This window comes from Penicillium subrubescens, assembly GCF_028828155.1.
Source record: "Penicillium subrubescens strain IBT 31985 chromosome Unknown utg000001l_segment0_segment0, whole genome shotgun sequence".
Classification (NCBI taxonomy): Eukaryota; Fungi; Ascomycota; class Eurotiomycetes; order Eurotiales; family Aspergillaceae; genus Penicillium; species Penicillium subrubescens.
In genome coordinates, this window is record NW_026643151.1 from 652,884 (window position 1) to 676,488 (window position 23,605).

The following is a 23,605-nucleotide window of genomic DNA, read 5'->3' on the forward strand; positions in this document are numbered from 1 at the left end:
ACTACCACAATGGTCAATCGGAAGATACCTTCGAGTCATAAATAAAAGTTCAAGCACGTGCCCACTTATCTATTCGGTCAAGGGAATCAATTCAGCATGCAGGAGCGAGAGTAGACTACCTCGTGACTGCCCACGATCGATAGAATGTTTTGACGTTCAATCTCAACTTCTACACTCAGCTTCTGCGCTCAACTTCTACGCTTAACTTCTACAACGATTTCCCAAAAGTCGGCTGATTGAAAGTTTTTCATCATAATCATCATGTCCTCCTCGTCCTCCGATGGTGATGCTACTCCCAGAGCTCTGTCGCCCCAAGTGGGTTGATTCCTACTGTCCAGTTTGAAGCTGAAGCTAATTTCATGACAGCCCGAGATAGGATGCACTCATTCCGAGATTGCCGAGGCTGTCTACGAAGCCGTCAATGTGAGAGCTTCTCTTTAAACGATTTCCACAGCCCTCACTGACAGGATGAAAGCGTCAACTGGCCCGGGATGGAGGAAATGCGCCGGAGAGACTGGCCGCCACGGCTGCCGTTGCAGTCATTATTGAGGCTACTCGACCAGACTCGACCGCGGATACTCAATCCCGTAAGCTTATCTCGCCTCTGACCCGGTATTTCATAGAATGCTAATATACGCAGACACGGACGCCACTGCTGGAGGATCGGCCTCACCGCCAGCGCAGGCCGCCGTTGATGCCGGTCCCTTTGGCTCTCTTTCATATGAGTAGTGCCCTGACAAGATTGCCCATGCAAAGGAGATGGAGCTCCATTTTGATGAAACGATGTCCAAGGATGGAGACTTCCTGGAATCTCAGACTGTGCCTGGCGGTTACGAGCGCGAGACCTGACTCTGAACCCGGTTTCGCTTTAACTCTTAGCAGCCTACAGCTATCATTTCTGGCTCACAATACCAACCCCTAGTGTATGAATTAGCTAGTCATACTATTACAGAGGAGTCTTCATTCTTGCTTGAAGTCTTGTTCAGAGTCTTGTCTTCGTAGCTCGCCTCGTGCCAGTTCATGATCCTATGCCCATCAAAGAAATCCTATGTATTAAGATGGTATGAATGAACATCGCGCCCATTCATGCATCTTCTACCTGGCGCTTGTGGGTTGATTAAATAGCAGCGATGTGATCTATGAGCACTAGTTCAATCTATAATTGAGGTCCACGCATCACTTGATAGCCATATTGACTAGATCTCCTTATAGCCATCTCTTGAATCTTATGATGGGCAGGACACTACAAAATGTATGGCAGGTCCTCGCTGCCTCGAGATCGCGGCATCAGCGTCAAGCAATTGAGAACTAGTCGTTGCCTGACATGCTCAATCGATTTCTCATACTTCTCCCAACATCCAGAAACCTCATCTTGCTACGCAACCCTCCCTTCAGTCCCATCATCACCGCCCTTCATCACGCTCCCGAACGAACCCACAACCACCATGTCCTCAAACAACGGACACAAAGAAGTGAGCCAGGGTACCGTCACTCGGTATCAGCAGACCCTGGAGACCATCTACGAGACCAGCGAAGAAGTGAGTATCTCACAAGTACCTCTTTTGTGAGCCTCGCAAGCTTCAGTTGTCATTGGTTTAACATCCCTTCAAGATTCCCAGATGCCCCCAACTCACCAGGTTCTCTCGGCGAAACCGTTGATGCGAAGTCGCATCCCTCGCGCTCAGCGCAAACCTCCACAGCGCGAGGTTTTTATGAGCGAAGAAGCAATGGGTAAGTACTCTATTGTCTATACAATGATACCACTTGACTTATGATCTTGATTCTTACAGTTCGCCGGGCCATCCTGGCCGAGTTGGAGGAAATAGACAAGCACTGGGAGAACCTGGCGAAGCTATACGCCACACTCCTTGAGTTGATGAGGAAGAAGAGGACACGGGGCTAAAGCTTTAAGTGTTGGGTGCTCTCTTTTCGTGGGCCAGGAGCATACTGCAATGTGCAGTTCAATGCTTGCTGGTTCCTTTGTTGTTCATGTCTTAGCCATAGGTGCTCATCTACAGCCAGAGCATCTTCGTCTCTCTCATAATTCATAATTCTCTCTCTTCTCTCATCTTCGAGATGCGATTATAGATGGCTGGTAAGAATTAAAGGTCCTTGAAGCGTTTAGATACTATCACTTTAGAATCAGCGTCCACGAGGCTCTCATGAAGCTCCCATGATCACAAATTTTCGGAATGAGTTCATGCACTCTGTGTTATGTCCTGCGTGACACTTAACCCGCTTGGTGTACAGATCGATCCACAAATTTCATTCATAATGCGGTGTTAAACTACCACATCTAATTCTATGGCTGCCTAATTATGAATAGGTGATATTACTTGTTCGGCCCAGTCATGATAGGAGAAATTCGCCCTTCTCAGGAAAACAACAAAAACCGTCAAACAGAAGAAATCGATAAATGGCGAAAAAAAGGAAAAATTGACCTAGAAATGTTAAGAAGTTTCTGTGTTAGAATACCAGCTCAGCGCAAAATTGTCTATGATGCCAGATGGGATAATAAATCAGGCAAGTATGGATCTTTCGCCAACTATCAACACCCCTCGCTAGATAACCTTGTAATTGCTCTCCTCCATGATTCTGGTCTGTAAATTGCTGTTGGCTTTCCATCAAGTCATCAGCTCCAGTATCAGGCAGACAGTACTGCTATTTTATGGTGACAGAGCCCCGTCAGCTACTCAGCGCTCGAAGCATTTGTTGATGTGTAACAGTATGGCTTCTAGACCGGCCGCCCAACATCAAACAATCATCTCAACCTTTTTTTCTTATGTACCTATATACTGGGTAATAGGCATCGATATCACCATTAGCTTGAGTGGTGCTACCCGGAAGTCTCATGGATACGTAATACTGTGGTTCCCTCATGGCATCAATCGATAACATTCCTCGGGGGAGGTCGGCCCCTACCACTGGGAATTCCTGGGAAGCGCGATATTTAGTCCGCCATCGGCCACGCCGCATTCCAGAAGGTAGCGAAAGTTTGGAATTCCGATAAACAATCTAATATGTTTGCATACGGTGCCAGGGTGGGATGAACTGAGAACGTGAACGTGGTGAGATGCTATTCAGCAACTGGAGCTTCTGACATTTTGTAAACCTGAAATTCTTTTCAAAGGGAGATCAAAAGGGATGCAATGCTTTTGGGATCTATTTGGCTTCTCTTCTAGCCTTCAAGCAGCCCTGTGAAGCTCCCTTTCTTCGTAGACCCCTCCACGGATTGATTCAGAACATAGCCACAAGCTCTAGTCTTGCCTTACATGGTGGATTTCTTATTTCGATAACCAGAAATGACTGTGAACAGGCAGAAATACGCAATTGCTAAAGTTTCTGATACATTTGTGATCTCAAGATCCCATCCTGTTCCCCACATTTGCCTGCGAAGTCATCGCCGTTGACTCTGCAGGTAAACACTCAAACTAATGACATAGTGTCTTGGGCAAGAGTGCTAAATACTTTTCATCTGATTACGAATCTATCTACCAACAAACAACACTTTGTTGTAGCATAAGGTTATCCTATATCGATTATAGACGGATAAACTGGTTGGTCGATATCCAAAATCACGTGAGCCTGGCGAAAATATATTCCCGCATCACAAGCTTGCAAACCACATACAGTATGCCCAGACGAGGCCATTTCGCAAACCGAAGTCTGATCTATTCAAAGTCGGACTATCTGACTGGAATACGATGTTAAGGTTACGTTGATAGAATGAGAAGGAAAACGCCGAATCCTACCCCGTACAAATCGCCCCAAAGGCGCCAAATCCTGCTCTACCTAGATCCAGACCCCAAAATAACCCAGAATCCTTGGGGCCATGTCATAGTTAATCCACAAAGGTCAATTGTTTAATCCTACCCCATGAATCCTATAACTTTCCACACACGACATTATCCTCGGTTGTGTTAGAATCCAAGTTGAACATGTGTACGAGAGTTTGATATCCCGCACTGCCAGCAGACCCTTTCGCGATCCACTTGCCACATATACAGGAAGTGTTTTTCGTAGTAAAATGCCAGAAATCCATAGTTCAACTGCTCATCAAGCACATTAAGGTTGACAGGCACGCCGCTGATGAAGAAAAGTATAGTCAATGCGCATCAATGTTGTCAACGGCGTCTTATTGCTAGCGCGCTGCACACGGACCACGAGGCGATGGTACTGTTGGCATCAAACGCACGAGGCATCATGAACTTGGCGGTGGAAGAAGCCTGATGACGATGATCAGTATGTCTCCTGTTGAGCATGCAGATCTTCAGGTCCAAGAGGGTCGATCGCTTGAGGCCTGGGTGGCTTTATTCTGAACGGCTTCACGAGGAAGAAATGACGTACATTTCTACTGTGGCCAGGCTAGGAGGTCCGACCGATCGCGAGTCAGACTGGAGCTAACAACCCTACTGTCGCCGAGAAGGTCGTCTAGAACGCGATTTGAGTGTCCTTGACTGACGCGACATTGCCAGTCGTGTCCGTGCGACCGAGAAAAAAACAATATTAAAAATGATGCTTTACTTTTCTCGATTGCAAATCGATAGATAAGGATACAAAGCAACGTCAGATTCATGTGTATATTATTGATTACACAAAGAAGCAAATCGAATGTGGTACCTGCGGGATGCATCGGCAAGGCAAGCCCAACTGCACTCGCATGAGTTGCGTCTGATAGCCCTGCATAAGCCACTAATTATGCCATCGCAAGGGATAGCTTCCACTCCTGGTGTGCTGAGAACCTCGACATCAACATAGGAAATCTCGTCTTAATTTTGATCAATGCCAATATCTTTCCGTCTCAAGTTGAGACACCATATTAGGCGAAGCATATGCATCGATGCTGCTTGTTTATACTACAAGGGTAGGTGCCGGGTGGGTCTACGATGGAGGCGGCGTTGGGGGTGCATTCTTGGGGCGGCTGAGTGGGAGATTTTTCCGCCTAGTTCGTGCTCGCTTGAGTATATGGAGGAAATTGCTTCATCTTGGGAGTTCCTAGATGATCTCTACGGGGTACTCCATATCAATTTCCGCTCTGTTGCGACCGTGGTATTTCAAGCCTTTTTAAACTTTCTTCCTGACCATCGGTGGCTATGGGGCAAAATCCAAAAATTGCTTCCGTTCAAGTGACCAAGTTCATGATGAGTACTCCGTAGAAGAACTATCACAGCCGCAAAAGTCAGTGGCGCCGTGGGTTCACAACTTTGCAAGGTCCGTTCTTTAGGCCAGACGCACGAGCAAGAAAATTTTCAAGTGGCGTGGTTTTGGTTATTAACATTTCCACTTGGTCATTCAGGAAGCCTCCCCTTTCTTCCCCTCGCTGATTAACGGAGCCCCCCTTTTCCCGAGTTGTCAGCTTGTTAGGTCAGATTTTGGTCTTCTTTCCAAAATTAGCTAGCTAGCTAGCTACGAGCAAAAACATGTCGTACATACAGATCTCTCCTACATGACGCCATTCACGGGCTCTGGAAGTGAAACGAAATAAGGATGAGCAGAGTCCACCTGGTTGGACATCACGAGCAGCTTCTCGGGGAATAGAAGAGCCAATCAGCGAAGGGGCAATGGACGGAGAACGGCGAAGAAAAGCATCCTATCATCCTATGTCTTACTTTTTACCACTACGCTAGCGCGCCACGGGCGGAGGCGAAGGGCCCAACGTTAGCCGATCAATTGAGCTTTCCGGGGAAGTAGACAGGACAGGGACCGCAAGAAAGAATGACCATTCATGTGAGTGGAAGATGACGCATAGATCATGGGAAAGAGGATGAGTTACGATAATTGACCAATATAGCGTAATCTACGCCGAGTCAGGTCTTGTTCCTGGCTGGCGAAAAGCAACGCTCGAGATTGGCTCTCTCGATTGCCATCCCGGTCCAGATGAACCAACATAGATAAGATCGGCGCAGAGTCGCACAGGTCGATTGGAAGCTATCTCCACCACGTATTCGTTATATCCAATCACCATCCCCAGGCCGCCACCAAAGCCCCGCAGAACAAGCCCCGAGGGTCGGGCTGTCCGGGGTAGGAGTCATTACCGTTTTGGGGGTTTGGCCGAACCCCCCCATTTCCAAGTCTGCCTAAGCCTCTTAACTCTGCCCGGTTCTGTTAGCAACTTTACCAATTTGTAGCCGATGTGGAGTTCATCCCCGCCTTGTTGGGGTTAGTCTATCAACTAGTGCCTAAAAAGCCCGCAGATTTAGTGGACCGCCGCAACCCCATGGGCAAAAGAGTTCCCCTCCCGTAAATTGGAAATTCAATTAACTGGGCCTTCGAAAATTAAGAACATGTGAAGAGGTTCGCGCCTCCTTTAATCTGAGTGGATAGAGCTTTGAAGAGCCCTGCATTGTGCCGAGGGAGCCCAGTGTAGAATGTCAATGCTGTCGATTTTGCCCGCTCTCGAGCCCCAGGGACTCCGTCAATTCGACGAGATCTCTTCTCTTGCATGGAAAAGGAGACTAGCGGGTCTAAATGATTGTGATCACGGAACCTACTTGCCTTTTCTCCCCTCCCATCACATGGGTGGCCCATGGCCCATCTCGGTCCCCATACCTCGGTGTCGATCCACCCACCGGTACGTGCCATAGTCCGAGGAAAGCTCCTCCTTAGTGCGTGGGTGGGCCGAGTGGAGGATTATGTCCTAAAAGGATACCCCGGATGGTCGATCACCATCCAGCTCCCCAAATGACCAAAATAAAGACCTGGCGCGACCCCGGGGTAAAAACGAGTCTTGTTCCCCAGGCTCTCTCCTCTTTTTATCTCTCGCGGCTCTTCTCCCTTTCAGTCCTCTGAAAGCCGACAATAATAAAGAAGAGAGACGAAGCCCAATTCCGACTAGTGGGGGAAACTAATAAACCGACAATATGCGTTTCGTTCCAGTCTTCGCGACTGCATTGCTCGCCGCGTCTAATATCGTGGGAGCTTCGCCTGCAGTCGCCTCGTCAAGCGCTGCAGCTGCAGCTGCTGATACTACTGCCCCTGCCGCTGCGGCAGACACAGCATCCAGCGCTGCCCCTACAGCCAATGTCAATGCAGTCAATCAACCTGCCGATACTACTCAGGCTGCTGCTGCCACCACACAAGCCGCCACTACCGCAGCTGCCAACAACAATGAGCAGACCAACAATGCTGCTTCTGCCAACAGTGCCTCGGCGAATACTGTTGCCGACATTGTAAACAGCATTGTTGGAAACTCGGCCGGTTCTTCTGCCACTGCTGCTGGCACGACCGCCTCCGCTGCAGAGACCGCCGCTTCTACTGCTTCTAGCAGCAAGTCCGGTTCTACTGCTTCTTCCTCGAGCTCGTCTTCCGATCTCGAGACTAAGATCAACAGTCTCCTGGGAGACTTGACCGGTAGCAGCAGCAGCTCTAGCCTCACTGGTATCTTCGGCGAGCTCGGCGATCTCCTCAAGGGTATTACTGGTCTTCTCAACCCCAGCCTGCTCTCCGAGATTGAGGATACTTTCAAGTATCTGTCTACTTCGCTGGCTCCTCCCGTCGACACCAACATTCGTGTTCTTCTTTCCGACGCCAACACCCAGGCCATTGCCAACTTGCTCACCAATGCCAACACCCTGCTCAGCAAGAAGAACACCGATACTCTGAGCAACATTCTGTCCAAGGCTGACACTCTTCTGAGTGACAACAACCTGAACAACCTCCAGAAGTTGCTCAACAACATCGACAAGGTCAATGATCTCGTTGTTAACGCCGATTCGTTGCTCTCTAAGAACAACATTGACGCCATTGAGAACCTTGTCTCCAACGGCAACTCCTTGCTCACCAAGGACTTTGTTACTAAGACCAACGGCCTTATCAATGCGGCTTCTGATCTCCTCACGACCGAGGTCACCAAGGCCCTCAAGACTCTGCTCAATGCCGTAACGGGACTTCTCCCACAACTACAGTCCTTCCTCACTAAGGAAACCTTTGATGCTCTCACGAATCTCCTCACCAACGGTAACTCTCTTCTCACAAAGGACTTTGTGACCGAGACCCAAGGACTCGTAAAGGGGGCGTCCGCTCTTCTCACGACTGAGGTTACCAATGCTCTCAAGACTCTACTCAGTGCTGTGACCGCTCTTCTTCCTGAGCTAGCAGGATTCCTTACCAAGGACACCTTTGATGCTCTCAAGAACCTCCTTACGAACGGCAATGCTCTTCTCACGAAGTCCTTTATCGATAAGACTAACAGTTTGATCGATGGTGCTTCCAGCCTGTTGACTACGGATGTGTCCAACGCTCTCAAGACTCTTCTCAACGCCATAGTTCCACTACTCCCTGAATTAAAGGGATTCCTCACCAAGGATACCTTTGACGCTCTCACGAATCTCCTCACCAACGGTAACTCTCTTCTCACAAAGGACTTTGTGACCGAGACCCAAGGGCTCGTAAAGGGGGCGTCCGCTCTCCTCACGACTGAGGTTACCAATGCTCTCAAGACTCTTCTCAACGCCATAGTTCCACTACTCCCTGAACTAAAGGGATTCCTCACCAAGGATACCTTTGACGCTCTCACGAATCTGCTCAGCAACGGTAACTCTCTTCTCACAAAGGACTTTGTGACCGAGACCCAAGGACTCGTAAAGGGGGCGTCCGCTCTTCTCACGACTGAGGTTACCAATGCTCTCAAGACTCTGCTCACTGCTGTGACCGCCCTTCTTCCTGAGCTTGCAGGATTCCTCACCAAGTCTACTTTCGATGAGCTCTCGAACCTGTTGGCCAGCGGTAGCGATTTGTTGACTCCAGAATTTGCAAATGCTACGAAGAGTTTGGTCAATAACGCCGATGATCTCTTGACTCCTGACCTTGTCAGCGGCCTCAAGGGCATTCTGAGTGAGGTAACACCGTTGTTGCCTTCTATTAAGAGTCTCCTCACCAAATCCACCATCGATGCCATTGGTTCTCTCCTCACGAACGCCAATGCCCTTCTCACTCCTGACAGCATCAAGGAGATCAACTCTCTTCTGACCAATGCCAACGACCTGTTGACTCCTGCCTTTGTCAACAGCACCGACGAGCTTGTGACTGGTGCTCATGATCTGCTTTCGCCATACGTTCTGGGCGGTCTGTCTGAATTGCTGGATGGCCTCATTCCGGTTGTTCCAACTATCAAGCGTGACTTCTTGAATGATACCACTCTCAACAACTTGACTTACCTCCTTGGCAACGGCACTGAGCTCCTGACGCCTAAGTTCGTCGATGGAACTAGCACCTTGATCAGTGACGTTGGCGATCTGCTGACTCCTGACATGGTCAAGTACCTGAAGGAGATTCTGACTGAGGTGGATCAATCGATGCCTGAGATCAAATCACTGGTCGCTCCTGACTCGATCAAGAAGATTTCTGGCCTGTTGACGAACGCTGAGGATCTTTTGTCCGAAAAATTCGTCAACCAGACTACTACACTCATCAATGACGTCTCGGGTCTTTTCCCGCTTCTTGAGGGCATCCTGAACTCGCTGTAAGTCAGTCTTAATTGACCGATTGACGGCGTTTGGGTTTTATATGACTTTCATGTGTACATTCAATGATCGAAGGATATACGACCTGAGATATGAATAAATGCGTTTAATGATATGACATTTTATTATTTTCAACACTTGATTACCTCCATGATTTAGATTTGCTTTCTTCTGTAGATTGATCAGTAAATTCCTGGTCTGTAGATTGGTGCATGTAGTACGAATTGTCGATTTAGGGTTATGCCACGTGCGGCGGGACCCAACAGGAGAACAACCCTGGGCCTGGACCCGGACGGAGTTAAGCATCTTCCAACCTCGGCAGGTACTCCTCCCACATCTGAGCTTGACTATTTTTGAATTGAAATAATTGTGGTAGATTATTGGAAATGGAGTTCATTTCATTTCAGAAATCACCAGGTCCAGCAATACTGAGCTCTGATCTTGCGGGCCTTCCAGGCGGCAGGGGCATCCCGGTCAGGATGAGCGCTCGGGCAGGTGTGCCATAGCATGATCTCACAATCATTACCCCACTCGAACTTGAAATGAAAGCTGGAAATCATCGCTGTTATTACGTCTTGGCAAATGAGGATCACCATTTCACACAGCCTGTTCAATACTCCGAGTAGCCGTTATTGTATGTCAGTCTTTTTAAGGTTGCGGGGAACCTTGTGCTGACCACCGAGTCAGCACCAAGCGGGGAAGTCATAAGAAAGCTCGAGGAACGTGACGCCGCTCGGCATGTTTCACCGCGGCTCATTATCCCAAGTACATCATCCACTTCGCAGCGGCATCGTGCCTCAATTTCCCACAGTCCGTGCGGATTTGCCCTCCAATCGTTTGCCTGCTTCTACTGCAAATGGTTGGGAATGCTTGGCTTATCTCGCCATGTCTGTATCCTTCCTTATCCGGGATGCCTTCCTGGGAGACAGTCTATGAATAGAGTGTATCGATCGTGCGGTGCCAATGACAGACAGAGAGAGGAGGAGGAACACGATATCAGGAAGCTTCACCTCCCCGATTCCAGTCCACCCCGCTCTAAATGGGACCATTGAGCCGACTGTGAGAGCTCCTTTGACTGCTCGCCGAAGAGCTACCATGTCACTGCGTCACATCCGGTAAGTCCCCACGAATAAGTCATTTGCAGACCAGACCGAGTCACTGACTATCTACAGTCTCATCAAATTAGTTGAGAGTTCTCCTTCTCTCCCTACCTCCGGCGGACCGGAAAGAGCCCCTCGTGCTCCTGATTTCGCGAGCAAGCTTTTCCTCCGCAGTTCCACACAATTGTCCTCTCATCAACAATCTCTACCTCCATCGCTAGCTCCTCTAGAGCTCGCGTCCCGAGGAGGGTTGAGGTTTCCAGCAACCAGCCGACTTCCCCGTTTTCCCTTTGGGAGAAGATGAAGGGGAAGATCGAGATAATTTGTTGGCGCTGCGGTAAGGCTGGACATCGCAGCCCAGATTGCCGTAATGAGTCCCTACCCATGGACGAGCGATGGAGAATCCGCCACTCGGAATTGCAGCGTCAGGCCCGCAAAACTGATTGCTCCAGCGGGAGCCGCCTGTCATAGACCCTCGCTAAACCTCGTCAGCCGTCGATGATGAGAGGTGCGGTCCCGGGGTTCCTACTCCGCCTGCTTCTGAGAAGAAAGATCTCCGTCGAGTCCATACATGGGGTGTAACAATCCGGAAGTCGCCAAGTGGTCTGTCGATGAAGACGATCAAGCCCATTATTCGGTCAACGCAGTGCGGACTGCTGAAGATATGGACCTGAATCATTAGGTGAAGCCTGACACAATGAATGTCCTGTCTAAGGTCTACACGGCTCCTCTTCAACGCCCCCGAGGATCCACGGATGAGGAAGAAGAGGTACGGGCGACTACTGAAGCAACTGAAACTCAAACCCAGACCGAACCAGGACCGTCTCGTCGAACTCCCATAACGCCTGCCGAGAAGAGTGTATTGACCTTTACCAGCAGGGACTCTCTGATGCGGAGACCAGCGTGTATGTTTACCCTTTTCCTCGTTTCGGTGGGTGAAAATCCAATTCAAACAGTTTCCAGCTCAAGGCCCAGTAATGCGCGATAAGCGCGTATATTTTTATCCCATCCCTCCCAAACCAGTCAACGAGTCGCCGTATGCTAACCAATGGGACAAAAAATTCGAGAACAGCGTCCGTGACAAGAAGGACGATCAGATGAGGCCACTGGCTGTACTCTCCGTAAGTTCCACCGGTGCCATCTACAATATGCTGGTATATACCGTCTGACAGACGTGCAGGGTGCAACCACTAGAGAACATGATCGGCTTGAAGCCGAAGAAAGACGAGAGCCGCTCCTCGAAGAAAGGCTCTCATGGGCGCGGTCGTGGTGTCTCACACCGCATCTAGAAGCCCGGCCGCTTGGCCCAGCAACCGGCCACGAATGCTACAGAGATTCATTGTGTCCACATGCCCAAATGCAGAATCCGATCTTTGCCTCACCTGGAGCTTTCTCTCAATGGAAGACTTTTCTTGGAAGCCCTTAAGATACTCGGCAGTGACTCAGCGACCTTTCTCGGAATTTCCTAGCCTTTTTACAAGCTACCGGTAACTAGACGCAGGGACTACCTTTTCAATCATGATCCATACAAGCTCCCTCCTCGTGACTGCCTTTTGCTTCGATGTACTACCATTTCTACTCTTAGACATGGAGAGCGGCAGAAATTTGAGATTAACGAAGTTAAACCGGATACACCTACACAATTTCCGTGTAGGATATAAGGCCACATTTGCTAGTCTATTGATGGACATTGACATAGGTATTCGGTGGAAGCAGGTTCAAAAATAGATCTCTGGGAACAAGTTACCACGAGATTTAGCCAGAGCGTTTGAGCAAGGAGTCTAGGAAGCCTTGATCTTAACTAAGAGATTTGCTTAGATCTATTATAATTAAAAAGGTGATGCCTAAATAGGGCACTCCATATCCTTCCTTTAATATGCTTGATGATCCTACGGTTCTATCATTCTCTATTATATTCAGGTCTTTATTAAGTAAAAAGGACTAAAACTCTTAAGAATGAAAGGTGCTTAAATACCTGACGGAGATTCTTCCGCCGCCCTCAGGGTAATAGAGGAATCTCCATCAATACCTACTTGCCTCCTTTTTAATCATGTACAAATTTTTCTCCTTTATCCCGATTATAACGTAGTATAGACATAATCTACACATAAAATAGAGGTAGCTAGTAACTAAATAAATGATAACACTTATCAACCTAGAATTCTCTAATTTATCTCTAGTCTCTATTCATAAACATACAATCTCTCTCGGAAATTCTAATAGACATCGTGATTAATCCCTTTACTACCTACCCTCTTCGCAGACTCCACAGTCAAAACCTCTGGCTAGTAATCGTGGTAGCTTGCTCCCAAAGATCTATTTTGTATCCCGCTTCTACCGTATGCCTATGTCAATGTCCATCAAGAGACTAGCAATGTGACCTTATATCCGACATGGAAATTGTGTAGGTGTACCCGGTATAACTTTGTTAATCTCAAATTTCTGTCGCTCTGCGAGTTCTTTTCTGATTCGCCTTAAGATTAGTTTAAGAATCGGTCTTAAGACTAGTTCCAAGACCTCTTTTGAGATCGCTTTAGATCAGCTTTAGGATCAGCTTAAGGATATCTTTGCAGGGATTTTTCGGGGTGCTTCGGGGTGTCTTTCTCAATTTCTCCTGATATAATCCCGTTTATTATATGCAAGACACTATTATACTACTATTTTAACTAATTTCTCCTCGCATTTATCATTATTCCCCTTTCCACCCCTTCAACTTATATTCCCAATATTTCTCATTTATTCAAACGCAAAGGCTTCAGAAGTAAATCTCCCCTTTATATAGAGGTATATGATTTTGTAGCTGTCGTTTACTCTCTCCCTTCGACGAGATGATTGTCCGAGACCTCTAAAAATGCAATTTTCGCAAATGCCCAGGAGAATACATAGATGGATCCTATCATTAAGACTCCATCAAACACTGCTTGGTTCTTCCGAAGTGGAAGCTGTGTGCTAACTTGATACCCTTCTACAAGCTCACAATGGGGTGTTCCTGCAGCATATCAAATGCCTGCATGATTTGGATCATACTAATCCCCAAGAGCTTCAAATACCGAGTGCTTGAAACATGTTCCTATCCACAGCGGCAAGATAATCAGGGTTTTCTACACTCCTTTTACTCCGAGAACCTTTCGGGGATGATTAATGATGAAATTGGCACCCATCTTGGAATGGGGTATTGGGTATCACTACTACAGTACAATATGAGGTGTAATACATGTAGGAAAAGAAAGAAGAGGGAGAAAAAGAGAGAAGAAACACAGAACCCAGGGACAATCTACTCCTGGTTCTGCTTCTGGAAGCCACCTCTTCCCGAGCCTGGAGGACCACCACCACCCCGACCTCCACGATCCCGCGATCACGATTACGGCCCCCACCGCGACCACGAGCACGTTGGGCCTGTTGGTTAGCGAGAATCTCGGTGTGAACCTGTCTTACGACTGTAGCACGAAACAGATGGTTAGTGCAACGATCTTACGCGTAGAGTTGCGGAGGAGCGTAGCATACGTGACTCACGACAGAACGCGCACGAGACGGATCCTCCGAAAGGCGACCTCCTCTGCCGCCATGACGTTGGCGGATTTTTTCATCACTCTATGTTACGATTAGTACGTCATACATGATTCCCGCGTTTCCTTTCTTCACATAGCAACTGGCTTCTGAACAATGTCGCCTCTTACACAATGTGCCTCGGGCCAGATGCATGATGTTCCAGTGCATGGAATACACTGTTTTAACGCAAGTCTGGATCGAGGCGCACATGCAAATGGACATGATCGCTCGACGGAGCAGACTCGCGAAGAAACGGAATAGAGAGAGAGAGAGAGAGAGAGAGTAGGGGGGGGTTATTCATGAATGGGAGTAGGGAGTATGAGGTAAGGACTAACCATAAATTGGGCAGCATAGATCCCCATCTGCTGAGCAAAACGTGTGTTGTACTCCTCTTGGCGGCGCTTGTGTTCCTACACGGAGCATTTTAGTACCTGCTCTCACTATGTTCGATAACAGAATGGCAACCTATAAGCTAGTCGCGCTGTGACTAGCGATGACGCTGGATTTTCATCTAAATTAGGTTCGTGACCCTCAAGTGTGCAGTGCTGAGTGAACGAACACGCTTCCGTTCTGCCCGTGAGGGCTTGTTGTTGAAGAACTGCTTGTGAAAGGTAGTCAGTAATCGTACGGTTCAAAGCTACGAAGGGGTACAGCTCATATTTCTTCTTCATTTTCGGCCTCTTCGGCCACTTCGCCCTCTTCGAGCTTTTCCTCCTCCCCATGGGGGAGGTCAGGACGATCGGCTGGCTGCCGACCATCCCGACCATCCCCGGGGTTCGGAGGCTCGTTGGGCGGAAGCCCGCCTCCCCGACATGACGACGTCGGTCATCGCTCTGTGTAGAAATTCGAGAGGAAAATGATAAATCGAAGTGTTTTTTGATGGATTTGAAGAGCGTGGCTTTTCGCAACGGCTGGGACTTGGGATGGAAAACAGTACAGAAGTTCATACTCCGAGTGGGGGAAGGGTGGGCGGGATAGTCCCAAAGAGGTTAGTGGATGGCGCAGGGGATTTTGATTGTGGGCCAGCCTATGTATTTGATTACACGTGCCCTGAAACCCCCGTAAGTATGGTAATGTCGTGGTTAAAAAGGCAGTGTTGGGATGATTAGAGAGAGTTCGGAGTGTTATCAATCATAATTTTAGTGGGCTGCCTCAAATTCTCTCAAATGGTCCATCTCCTCAATGAAGGGCTAATGTGCGGTCATGCAGCAGAGACATTGTTGGTAATTGCGCGCTGTTTAATTTAAAAGAACAAGGTGCATTCTCCAAAAGTTCGAAGTATTCAGATGAAACCAGCCGCCTTTACATAAGGAAGTATATAATACGAGGAAATCATCCGCGAAGATGGTCTTTTTCCAATCAGTCTTCGTTCAGGAGCGAGCAATTCAAGAAAGCAGAACATTGTTTATTCGTCTTTTGGTGTAGCCTTGGGCAACCATAGAGCCTTTGTTTTGAAGTAACCGGATGAAAACTTGCTCCATGGCAGGTTAGTCAAACTGTATAAATTAGGTTTTTACTACTCGAGTCCACAGGCAAGTGAAGAATTCACTACCTCTATTTTACTACTTGAGTAACTACCACAGCCTTAGTACGTCCCCGACGGGGTCTGCGATCGCGATGCTATATATTATTCATTCGATATTGGCGAGACCAAAGGAAGGAAGCCTCTACGCACTATGTATTTTTTGTTGTCTAAATCTTGAATCAGTCTACTATGCTTGAATACAGTTTAAGGATACATCGTTAGTCGCAAGAAGGTCACACTAGACATGAGGGCCGAACGATGGAGTCAATTTCCAAGACTGATAGCTTAACCATTTACATAGCCCTCAATTCTCGCAGAACTTCGTATCAAATTCCTGTGAAGGCTCACATCGAGATACTAAGTCAGTTCATTCTTTTGTTCGTATAAGTCCATACACTACTAAATCAATTACATTTTCTCCTGAGTCCTTTGGCTTCGAGCACCGTATTGTGGTCAGTTCCTTAGTTTCCACCGAGCTATCCGGTAATTATGCCGGAGGCTGCCATCTTCTCTTACTATTACGTTTTGGAAAGCATGCATAACAGTGTGTAAACTCTCAGGCGGTTTCTGATACCTCCTCCTTTCATCCCGACTCGCAACCTCGCCCTCGTGCTTCCCGACTGGCGAAAACTCTCTTTTTTCATACGTCTACACCTAAAGCCTCCTACAGAGAACGACCACCGCCGTTGCGACCTCGTCGCGCGCCCCCGACGGGCCTCCCCCTCCCGGTGAGGGCTGGGGTGGTCGGCAGCCAGCCGATCGTCCTGTCTTCCCGGAGGATGATGATGAGGGGGGGACCCCGAGCAGGGTGAAGAAGACCCTCGCCAAGATGTAAGCATGAGCCTACCTCACTCTCACCCATCGCTATAGTAAAAGGTCGTGTATTGATGATTTCACTAGCAGGGGAAGGATCAAGCTTCCCAGGCGCACCGCCGTCGCGTTTGTCTACCTTTCTTCGGTGTTCCCATCAAGATTTGTCTGATATTGAGTCATTCATCAGCACAACAGACGTTCCCGGCGCCGTAAGCGCGTATGTTCTGATTTCGTCCTTGCCACGCGTATGATCAGAGACTAAGATGTGAGAAAAGGCGTTTCAGAGCAGCTCCAGTCGGCATGAGAAGTATTTGGAAATGAGGGAACTAGGCGAACAAATTGTAAGTTTCTTACCTGCCCATCATTACCTCCCTTCCCATTCAATGCGCGACGAGCTAGAGAGTTTGTCACAACCCAGTGTGCAAAGTTACCGAACATTTCACGTGGTCGAGCTCCATTCTGCCTACTGGACCCTCGTGTACTCAGTACACAGCTCGTGCAACACTCCTGCACAAAATCTCACATGGCGTCATCTGCAATTTGCTAGTATATGTCATCTAATAAGCGTACAGATTACAGAATGGAGAAGGAGGCACGCGGAGCAGGCCCGCGCAAGGCGAGAGCAGCGGGAAGAACAACGTTTGGTCCGGTTCAACTCTCGTGGCCGCGGCCGTGGTGGCCCCTATCGCACCGAGAGGCCCGGTCGCTCGGCTCAGCGACAGGCCACAGCGGGTAAATCACTCTCTTATCCCATCCCCTCCCTCCTTCGCCCTTCTCTTCCAACTTCCAATTGTATGATCATTGCACTAACCATGGTACATTGTATATATCAGCAGATAACCAGCCCACTGCCAGTGGAGAAGGTCGCCAGGACCAAGGCACTCGGCGGGATGATATGCGCCGGGGTGCAAAGAAGGACGAGAAGGGCAAGGAGAAGAAGTAGGGGATTTTGGGAGTTTCTATCTGTGTCTTTTATCCAGTATTACGAGTCTTGCAACCTTAGCATGTTTTATGATTATGATACACCCAGTATAGGGCATGACCTAATTCAGAGCAGCATCTTTAGCCGAACAAACTTTTGCGAATACAAGAAATTGTAGCACTTCATTCATATTCTGTACAAGTATCTTAGCCAGCTCTATCTTTAGGCCATTTCAGATATTCTATGGGGTTTGAATAGAGGCGGAGACCACTAATATGCGTGATCTTCTGTATGATATCACGGTTGACTGTCTATCCTCCTTCAACATTCAGGTTAGGCGCATCGGGAATTTCTACCGACTTCGTCTCCACGTTAAGTCTTCAACTCGCGATTACCCAGAGCGGCTCAATCGTAGATAACAACTTTAAGAAGCTCTCTAGATCAGTAAAATGGGATAGCCAGTTTGACGGTTAGGCGCGTCTCAGTCGACGATTGGAAGAAGTTAAGGTTGGCTTGGCATGCGCGATAGTGGAGACTAGAGTTGAGATAGAATCTTGAATTTGGGAATATATTGACCTATGAGCATCGAGTCTCGGGATTCCCCCGCGCAGTGCTAGAATGTAGTTCCAAGTGTCGGTTGCTTTTGAAATGTTCTCTTGAATAAAATCGATTATAAAGTAGGATTGAATGAAAATAAAATTTCCCGGATTATTGCATTATGTACTTTGAGTCTCCTTGGCGTATAAGTAGGTGGAACCTTGTGTTTAGTGTTTCTTAGAGTCTCTAGACGGTCTTTAAGCAGCCTCCTGCCTTCGGATCATCCTATGCCGATTTCCCTGTAGACATTCACAGCGTTAAACGGAAGCTCTTACTTATTACTTGCTTCTTATCTATGTAACACTCTGCTTTGAGTATTCATTGTATTCCATTTTTTGTCTCGTCTTTTGAATCGTCTGACATTCAATCCATTTTTTGTATAGCTACAATCACCGCGCTGACTCCCTATCCTCTGGAGCGGACTCTATCACGCTGACCCGGACCTACAAGTGCACAGGAAGCCTTATAGTCTATCTCTAACCTGGTAAACCTAATAGATATTTCTCCATTTCATGCCTTAATCTATATGAAGTAGACCGCTAGTATATTCCATTACATGTATTATTATTTAGACGACCCATCGTACGAACTTGTGAATTTATCTCTTCTGCCTGGCGCTACTAATACCGTCGGAATCTCTTACTGGAAATATTGTACGCGATAGAAACTATATTCATCTAGCAAGACTGGATGTAAAGGGGTTGTGACTATAAACCCTTACCCCCAATCTTAAGAAAATCGGAATCTTCATCAAGCAAAGCCCTAACCGCCGCAGACGGAAGCTCAGTGACATCCCACGTCGCGTATACAAAGCGTCCATGCAGGAATTTCGCTTCTTCAGATGCCGCCCATACGAAGAAATGACCGTGGATGTCCACTATAATAAAATATACATAGTGTGTCATGATCAAATAACAAGGGAAATATTGGAACTCGTGAGAGACTAGAAAAATTGAACAACTTACCGTCGTCCCAGGGAAGAGAATTCTCATCGTATCCATAAGCTCGCGCCGTCTCTGTCAAGACAGCTCCTGGGTGAAAGCTCAGAATGTGAATCTCGTCAACTGACACATTTCTCGCCATCAGCTTGAGGAGTAAGGCAGCTGCATTCTTGCTTGCGCCATAGTTCAGGTTGGTAGACGCAAAGTTTGGGTTGTGCATTGCTATGGTGGACACATTGAGGAGGTACTAATTCCCATAACCGAAATGCTGAGTCCGGGTGGATATGTTTCAGTTGTGCAAGGAGGACTACCAGATACGTATAAGGATCCTAGAATACCATCTGACATTACTGTTGGATATACCTACGTGGGGTCAGCGCACTATGACTTCTTCCAGCCGGGGGACAAGGACTCTGTTACCGCGGGTTATGAGTTTGCTTATGTGTTTTTACGATTTATAGCGCGGGCATTGGCGAAGGGGACTATCTCTGGACATCCGTGGGAGGTTATTCCGGGTGGACTTGGAGGAGTGGAGAAGGGGCTGCATAGGTTATAGCGCGGCGAGGCGAGGGGCGTTAAGTATGTATATCGGATCTCGGAGACTGAGGGAGTAGAAGAGTGAATAGCTTTATACATGTATGTTGTTCTATATTTTATTATTTACAATATACCGGATAGTGTCTGGTAACTCTTGGCAGTCTCTATGCGTTCTAGCTCCGGTTTTGCTTAATGACACCTAACTTTCACCCCTCTTCTTCTCTTATGCACACCCTCATATATGCCCCAAAACTGTGCACGCTCGATAGATCACGGCAGTCTACCAACATATCCTCCAACACGGCTTTCTTGATGGGGTCTGTAAAATTGCTTTGTCTCGATTACCAACGAAAGTACTTCTCTTGCTGGCAACATTCCTAGAGACCGAAAATGTTATATCCTCATTATCTTGAACCAATATACAACTCCATACGCTCCTAAATCCATGGCTATATCGACACAATTCCCAGAATTCCGAAAGTTCCGCACTTTTCTGGGCAGCCAAGAATGGAAACGTGGATACCGCTCGATTATCAATCGAAGGAGGAGCTAACGTTATGGAGAGAGACATTTTCGATTGCACACCATTGCACTGGGCCGTGATGGAGGGGTATGAAAATGTGGTGAAGCTATTGCTAGAGATGGTGATGGTTGATGTGAACTTGACAGACTCTAGTGGAGTTACACTGCTATCATTGGCTGTGATGCAGGGACGTGAGGGAATGGTAAAGTTAGTACTTGAGACAAGAACAGTGGACGGGAACCTTGCGGGCTCCAATGGTGTGACACCACTATCCCTAGCCGCTGTTGAGGTCCATAAGGCAATAGTGAAGCTATTGCTTCAGAGGGGCGATGTGGGTTTGACCGCGCAGGACTCACGGGGCCGGACAGCATTATCTTGGGCCGCAGAGCAAGGGTATAGTGCAGTGGTGAAGCTATTACTGGAGAGTGAAAATTTGGATGTGAATTTGGAAGACCTTGAGATCGGACACCATTTTCGTGGGCTGCGATGAGAGGTCATGATGCCGGGGCAAACTTTTTATCCCGAACAACAAAGCTGGATCAGGACTCTAAGGATAGGAGGCTCAAGCCGCAGAGAGCAGGTATGAGGCGGCGAGGAAGATGATGATATTCGGTGATTCTGAGCCTGACCGCCCTTATAAAAGCGGCTGGCGTTATCCTGTATATATAGTAGCTAGACGAGAGTTTATAGACATCGTATCCATCATTTCGCACACCTAAATCAAACGCAACCGGGCAGACACTGATGAGCGCTCGTTTCCGAGTCTCTTTGAAGTTCTCGCGGGCTTTCTCAATCCCTGCCATTGCTTGAGCACACATAATTAACACCTTTGGAATCTAGGGTCAGTAGATTATATCGATTCGCTTCGAAAGTATGCATTGAATAGTAGCAAGCCAAGGCATAACAAGAACCATCGTGACACGGTCAAGAGACAACCGAAATGCAAAGTCGATGGATACATACCAATGTGCCGAAGCAAACATATTATCTCCGCTATCAAACAGAATCAGGTAGACTCGGCCTTTTTTCTTCCTTGATGCAATGATGAGTTACTCTCATGAAGAAGAATTGTAGCTGAATGATGATGCAGCTAAAGATTGTGATATAGATTGTTATCGTGGCATTGATAAGACCACCGCCTGTCACGCTATCACCGCCTTCAAGATCTCCGAGCTCCGCATGGAACTTTACTCTTTGATATCCACCAATGCGAAACTTTGCGCCACAAGAGCACCCACGATTCAAGTCCGATCCGAGCTTTGAAGGGTCTTCAGGCCATGTGAGTCATTTAATCCGGGAATCCATATCATCTAGGTCCGAGCCAAAAACTAACAATCCCCAGAACAACTCTCGCTCCTCCACTTCGACCAGATCAATCCTACTCTTCCAGGAGAGCATTCTGGCTAGAATACAAGCTTCAAGCTTCTCCAGAGTCACACTCCGAGAGTCAAGTCATCATATCAGACATCAGACATTCGCCGCGATCCCCTCTACCCCATCACATCACTTTCCTATTACGACGGACCTCCATCCACCAAATCCTCAAAATGTCCTCACCAACAAAACTCCCGATCCGCACCCAACACTGCCGCTTCTGCAACAACCTCCTCCTAGCAACAACCCGCAGTCTCTCAACCCTCCCCCGCCGCTCCTCTCCCGCCGCGGACTCAGCTCTAATCCTACCTCTCGAAAAGCTGCGCACCACAGACGAAGAATCCACCTCCACCTCCACACAAGAACCCTCCACCTCCACCAGCCCCAATGCGAGATCCAGTCCGAAGCACGTCACAATCCTCCTCTCAACAACCCTCCCCGACCGCCGCGCAACACTAATCCGACGCGAGGACGGGATCGAGAAGCGTATTCTACTTCGTTGTGGACGGTGTCGTGTTGTTGTGGGGTATTATCTTGATCGGGTTCATTGGGAGGGATCAAGTCAAGCCCAAAAAGAAAAAGAAAAAGCAACCCGAGAGGATAGCGAGGAGGAAGGTGGTGATGAGGAGAGACCGCCGGCGATGTATGTGTTACCGGGGTCTTTGGTGGAGACGGAGGGTATGGGTGGGGAGGGGGTTGGGGAGAAGGAGTGGCGTGTTTGGGGTGGGGATGCTTAATTTATTACTATACAGGTTGAATTGATTGAACGGTCTGGTATAAAACAAATTGAGAGCAGAGTTTTGTCTACAAGGGCAAGTATACGATTGTCTCTACGAGAGAATCATATGAATGAACGATCGGGCAGGAATATACCCAGACCAACACAACAATACATTTCCAAAGGTTGATAGTTGATAATTGCTCATTGATCAAATACAAGTGTCAATACAGGAAGCTCCTCACGCCGAAAGTAGAAGCAGAAGTGAAGAAGCCGAGCCAATTGTATCCCGATCAAAAATTGCGTTCCTCGCAAAAAGAAAAGAAAAGTAACCATGTCCATAACGTAAATTCATCAATCACAACGAAAGCCACCGAGGCAGAAAGATAGGAGGATTTGAAGGGTGGAGGGGGTATCAGTTGGCCAGGATGGTGCGGACGAGGTCGGTGTAGTTGATCTCGCCGGAGCTGGTGTCGACAGCCTTGAGGAGCTCATCCACTTCGTCATCGGACATTTTCTCGCCGAGGTTGGTGAGGACTAGCGGAGGAGAAAGGTATTAGCAAGTGTTCCATGATCTCCCCGTCGCAGCAACCATGCAGGGTGCCTGCGTGTCCAAACATACTGTAGCGCAACTGTCCCACACCAATGAATCCCGTCATATCCTTATCAAACACCTGGAAACCGCGACAATACTCCTCAGGCTCACCGGGATCCCGGAAACCACCAGGACGGTTGAGGACCTTCAGGAAGGAATCGAAGTCGACTAACAAGAAACCGGAGTGTTAGCCGCTGTCATGACCACAATCGCAAACCCAAACTTGCAGTTGACGCTGTCGCTGTCACTGACAAGCCGGGGAACGAAACGTGTCGCAATACATACAATCACCCCCAACAGTCTTCTCCAGATCACTAATCTCCGCCAGCGTGGGATTCTGGCCACAAGCGCGTAGCAAGTCACCCAGCAAATCACCGGCAACACGGCCGGTACCGCGGCGATCAAACAGCGAGAACGCTTCCTTGTAGTTGGTAGAAGCCTGATGATCGTGTTTATTAGCCATGATGGGAGGAAAGAGAGCGAGGGTATCGCAAGTGTTGAGAAACGAGTAATGAATGTGTGTAGATGGGAGGATAGAAGAGTAGGAGAATGACGATGACGGGGGAGGTTCCAATCCAGGGATGGGGGCGGGAGTCCCAAGCGAATAAGCACCGAAGTTGGTAATTCGTCAACAGGGGCGACGACTGCGGGAAGACTTGGAACACGTTGGGCCCTGCTTGGAGATGTAAGATGGGGGTGGTGAGCTTACCATGGTGGAATTCTTTTTTTCGGAGAATAATTTGATTGACGAACGGGGTTTGTATGTGAGGTGAATTGTTGGAAGGGGGTGGTTGTTGTGGATGGTTGATCTTTGGAGAAGTGGGAGGAATGGGGGGGTGGAAAGAGAGTTGGAGGGAGAAGAGAGGGAGATCGACCCCGTTGGTCGGGCAACCACATCAACAACATCATAGTGGGGGGAATAGTATCTACAGGGATTAAGATTAACATAG

General features: G+C 48.1%; 8 protein-coding genes across 8 annotated transcripts; 6 read left to right on the forward strand and 2 right to left on the reverse strand.

Annotated features, from left to right (window-relative positions):
* Window positions 1–261: 261 nt before the first annotated feature.
* N7473_000176 (uncharacterized protein) lies at window positions 262–729 on the forward strand (the record flags this gene model as incomplete). Its single annotated transcript, XM_057146116.1, has 4 exons — window positions 262–315; window positions 367–423; window positions 476–587; window positions 641–729. 4 exons carry the CDS (start codon window positions 262–264, stop codon window positions 727–729), a joined length of 312 nt encoding a protein of 103 aa, XP_057014002.1.
* A 716-nt stretch (window positions 730–1,445) lies between these two features.
* On the forward strand, window positions 1,446–1,903 carry N7473_000177 (uncharacterized protein; the record flags this gene model as incomplete). Its single annotated transcript, XM_057146117.1, has 3 exons — window positions 1,446–1,538; window positions 1,620–1,731; window positions 1,791–1,903. 3 exons carry the CDS (start codon window positions 1,446–1,448, stop codon window positions 1,901–1,903), a joined length of 318 nt encoding a protein of 105 aa, XP_057014003.1.
* A 4,957-nt stretch (window positions 1,904–6,860) lies between these two features.
* Window positions 6,861–9,464, forward strand: N7473_000178 (uncharacterized protein; the record flags this gene model as incomplete). Its single annotated transcript, XM_057146118.1, has 1 exon — window positions 6,861–9,464. One exon carries the CDS (start codon window positions 6,861–6,863, stop codon window positions 9,462–9,464), a length of 2,604 nt encoding a protein of 867 aa, XP_057014004.1.
* A 1,794-nt stretch (window positions 9,465–11,258) lies between these two features.
* Window positions 11,259–11,850, forward strand: N7473_000179 (uncharacterized protein; the record flags this gene model as incomplete). Its single annotated transcript, XM_057146119.1, has 3 exons — window positions 11,259–11,466; window positions 11,525–11,682; window positions 11,734–11,850. 3 exons carry the CDS (start codon window positions 11,259–11,261, stop codon window positions 11,848–11,850), a joined length of 483 nt encoding a protein of 160 aa, XP_057014005.1.
* A 4,274-nt stretch (window positions 11,851–16,124) lies between these two features.
* N7473_000180 (uncharacterized protein) lies at window positions 16,125–17,391 on the forward strand (the record flags this gene model as incomplete). Its single annotated transcript, XM_057146120.1, has 6 exons — window positions 16,125–16,183; window positions 16,296–16,466; window positions 16,636–16,657; window positions 16,724–16,789; window positions 17,021–17,180; window positions 17,282–17,391. The coding sequence occupies 6 exons, from the start codon at window positions 16,125–16,127 to the stop codon at window positions 17,389–17,391; spliced, it is 588 nt and encodes a 195-aa protein (XP_057014006.1).
* A 1,283-nt stretch (window positions 17,392–18,674) lies between these two features.
* N7473_000181 (uncharacterized protein) lies at window positions 18,675–19,128 on the reverse strand (the record flags this gene model as incomplete). Its single annotated transcript, XM_057146121.1, has 2 exons — window positions 18,675–18,844; window positions 18,933–19,128. The coding sequence occupies 2 exons, from the start codon at window positions 19,126–19,128 to the stop codon at window positions 18,675–18,677; spliced, it is 366 nt and encodes a 121-aa protein (XP_057014007.1).
* Window positions 19,129–21,515: 2,387 nt separating this feature from the next.
* N7473_000182 (uncharacterized protein) lies at window positions 21,516–22,079 on the forward strand (the record flags this gene model as incomplete). The annotated part of the gene is made up of 1 exon (XM_057146122.1): window positions 21,516–22,079. The coding sequence occupies one exon, from the start codon at window positions 21,516–21,518 to the stop codon at window positions 22,077–22,079; it is 564 nt and encodes a 187-aa protein (XP_057014008.1).
* Window positions 22,080–22,475: 396 nt separating this feature from the next.
* Window positions 22,476–23,118, reverse strand: N7473_000183 (uncharacterized protein; the record flags this gene model as incomplete). Its single annotated transcript, XM_057146123.1, has 3 exons — window positions 22,476–22,597; window positions 22,683–22,823; window positions 22,941–23,118. The coding sequence occupies 3 exons, from the start codon at window positions 23,116–23,118 to the stop codon at window positions 22,476–22,478; spliced, it is 441 nt and encodes a 146-aa protein (XP_057014009.1).
* Window positions 23,119–23,605: the final 487 nt, after the last annotated feature.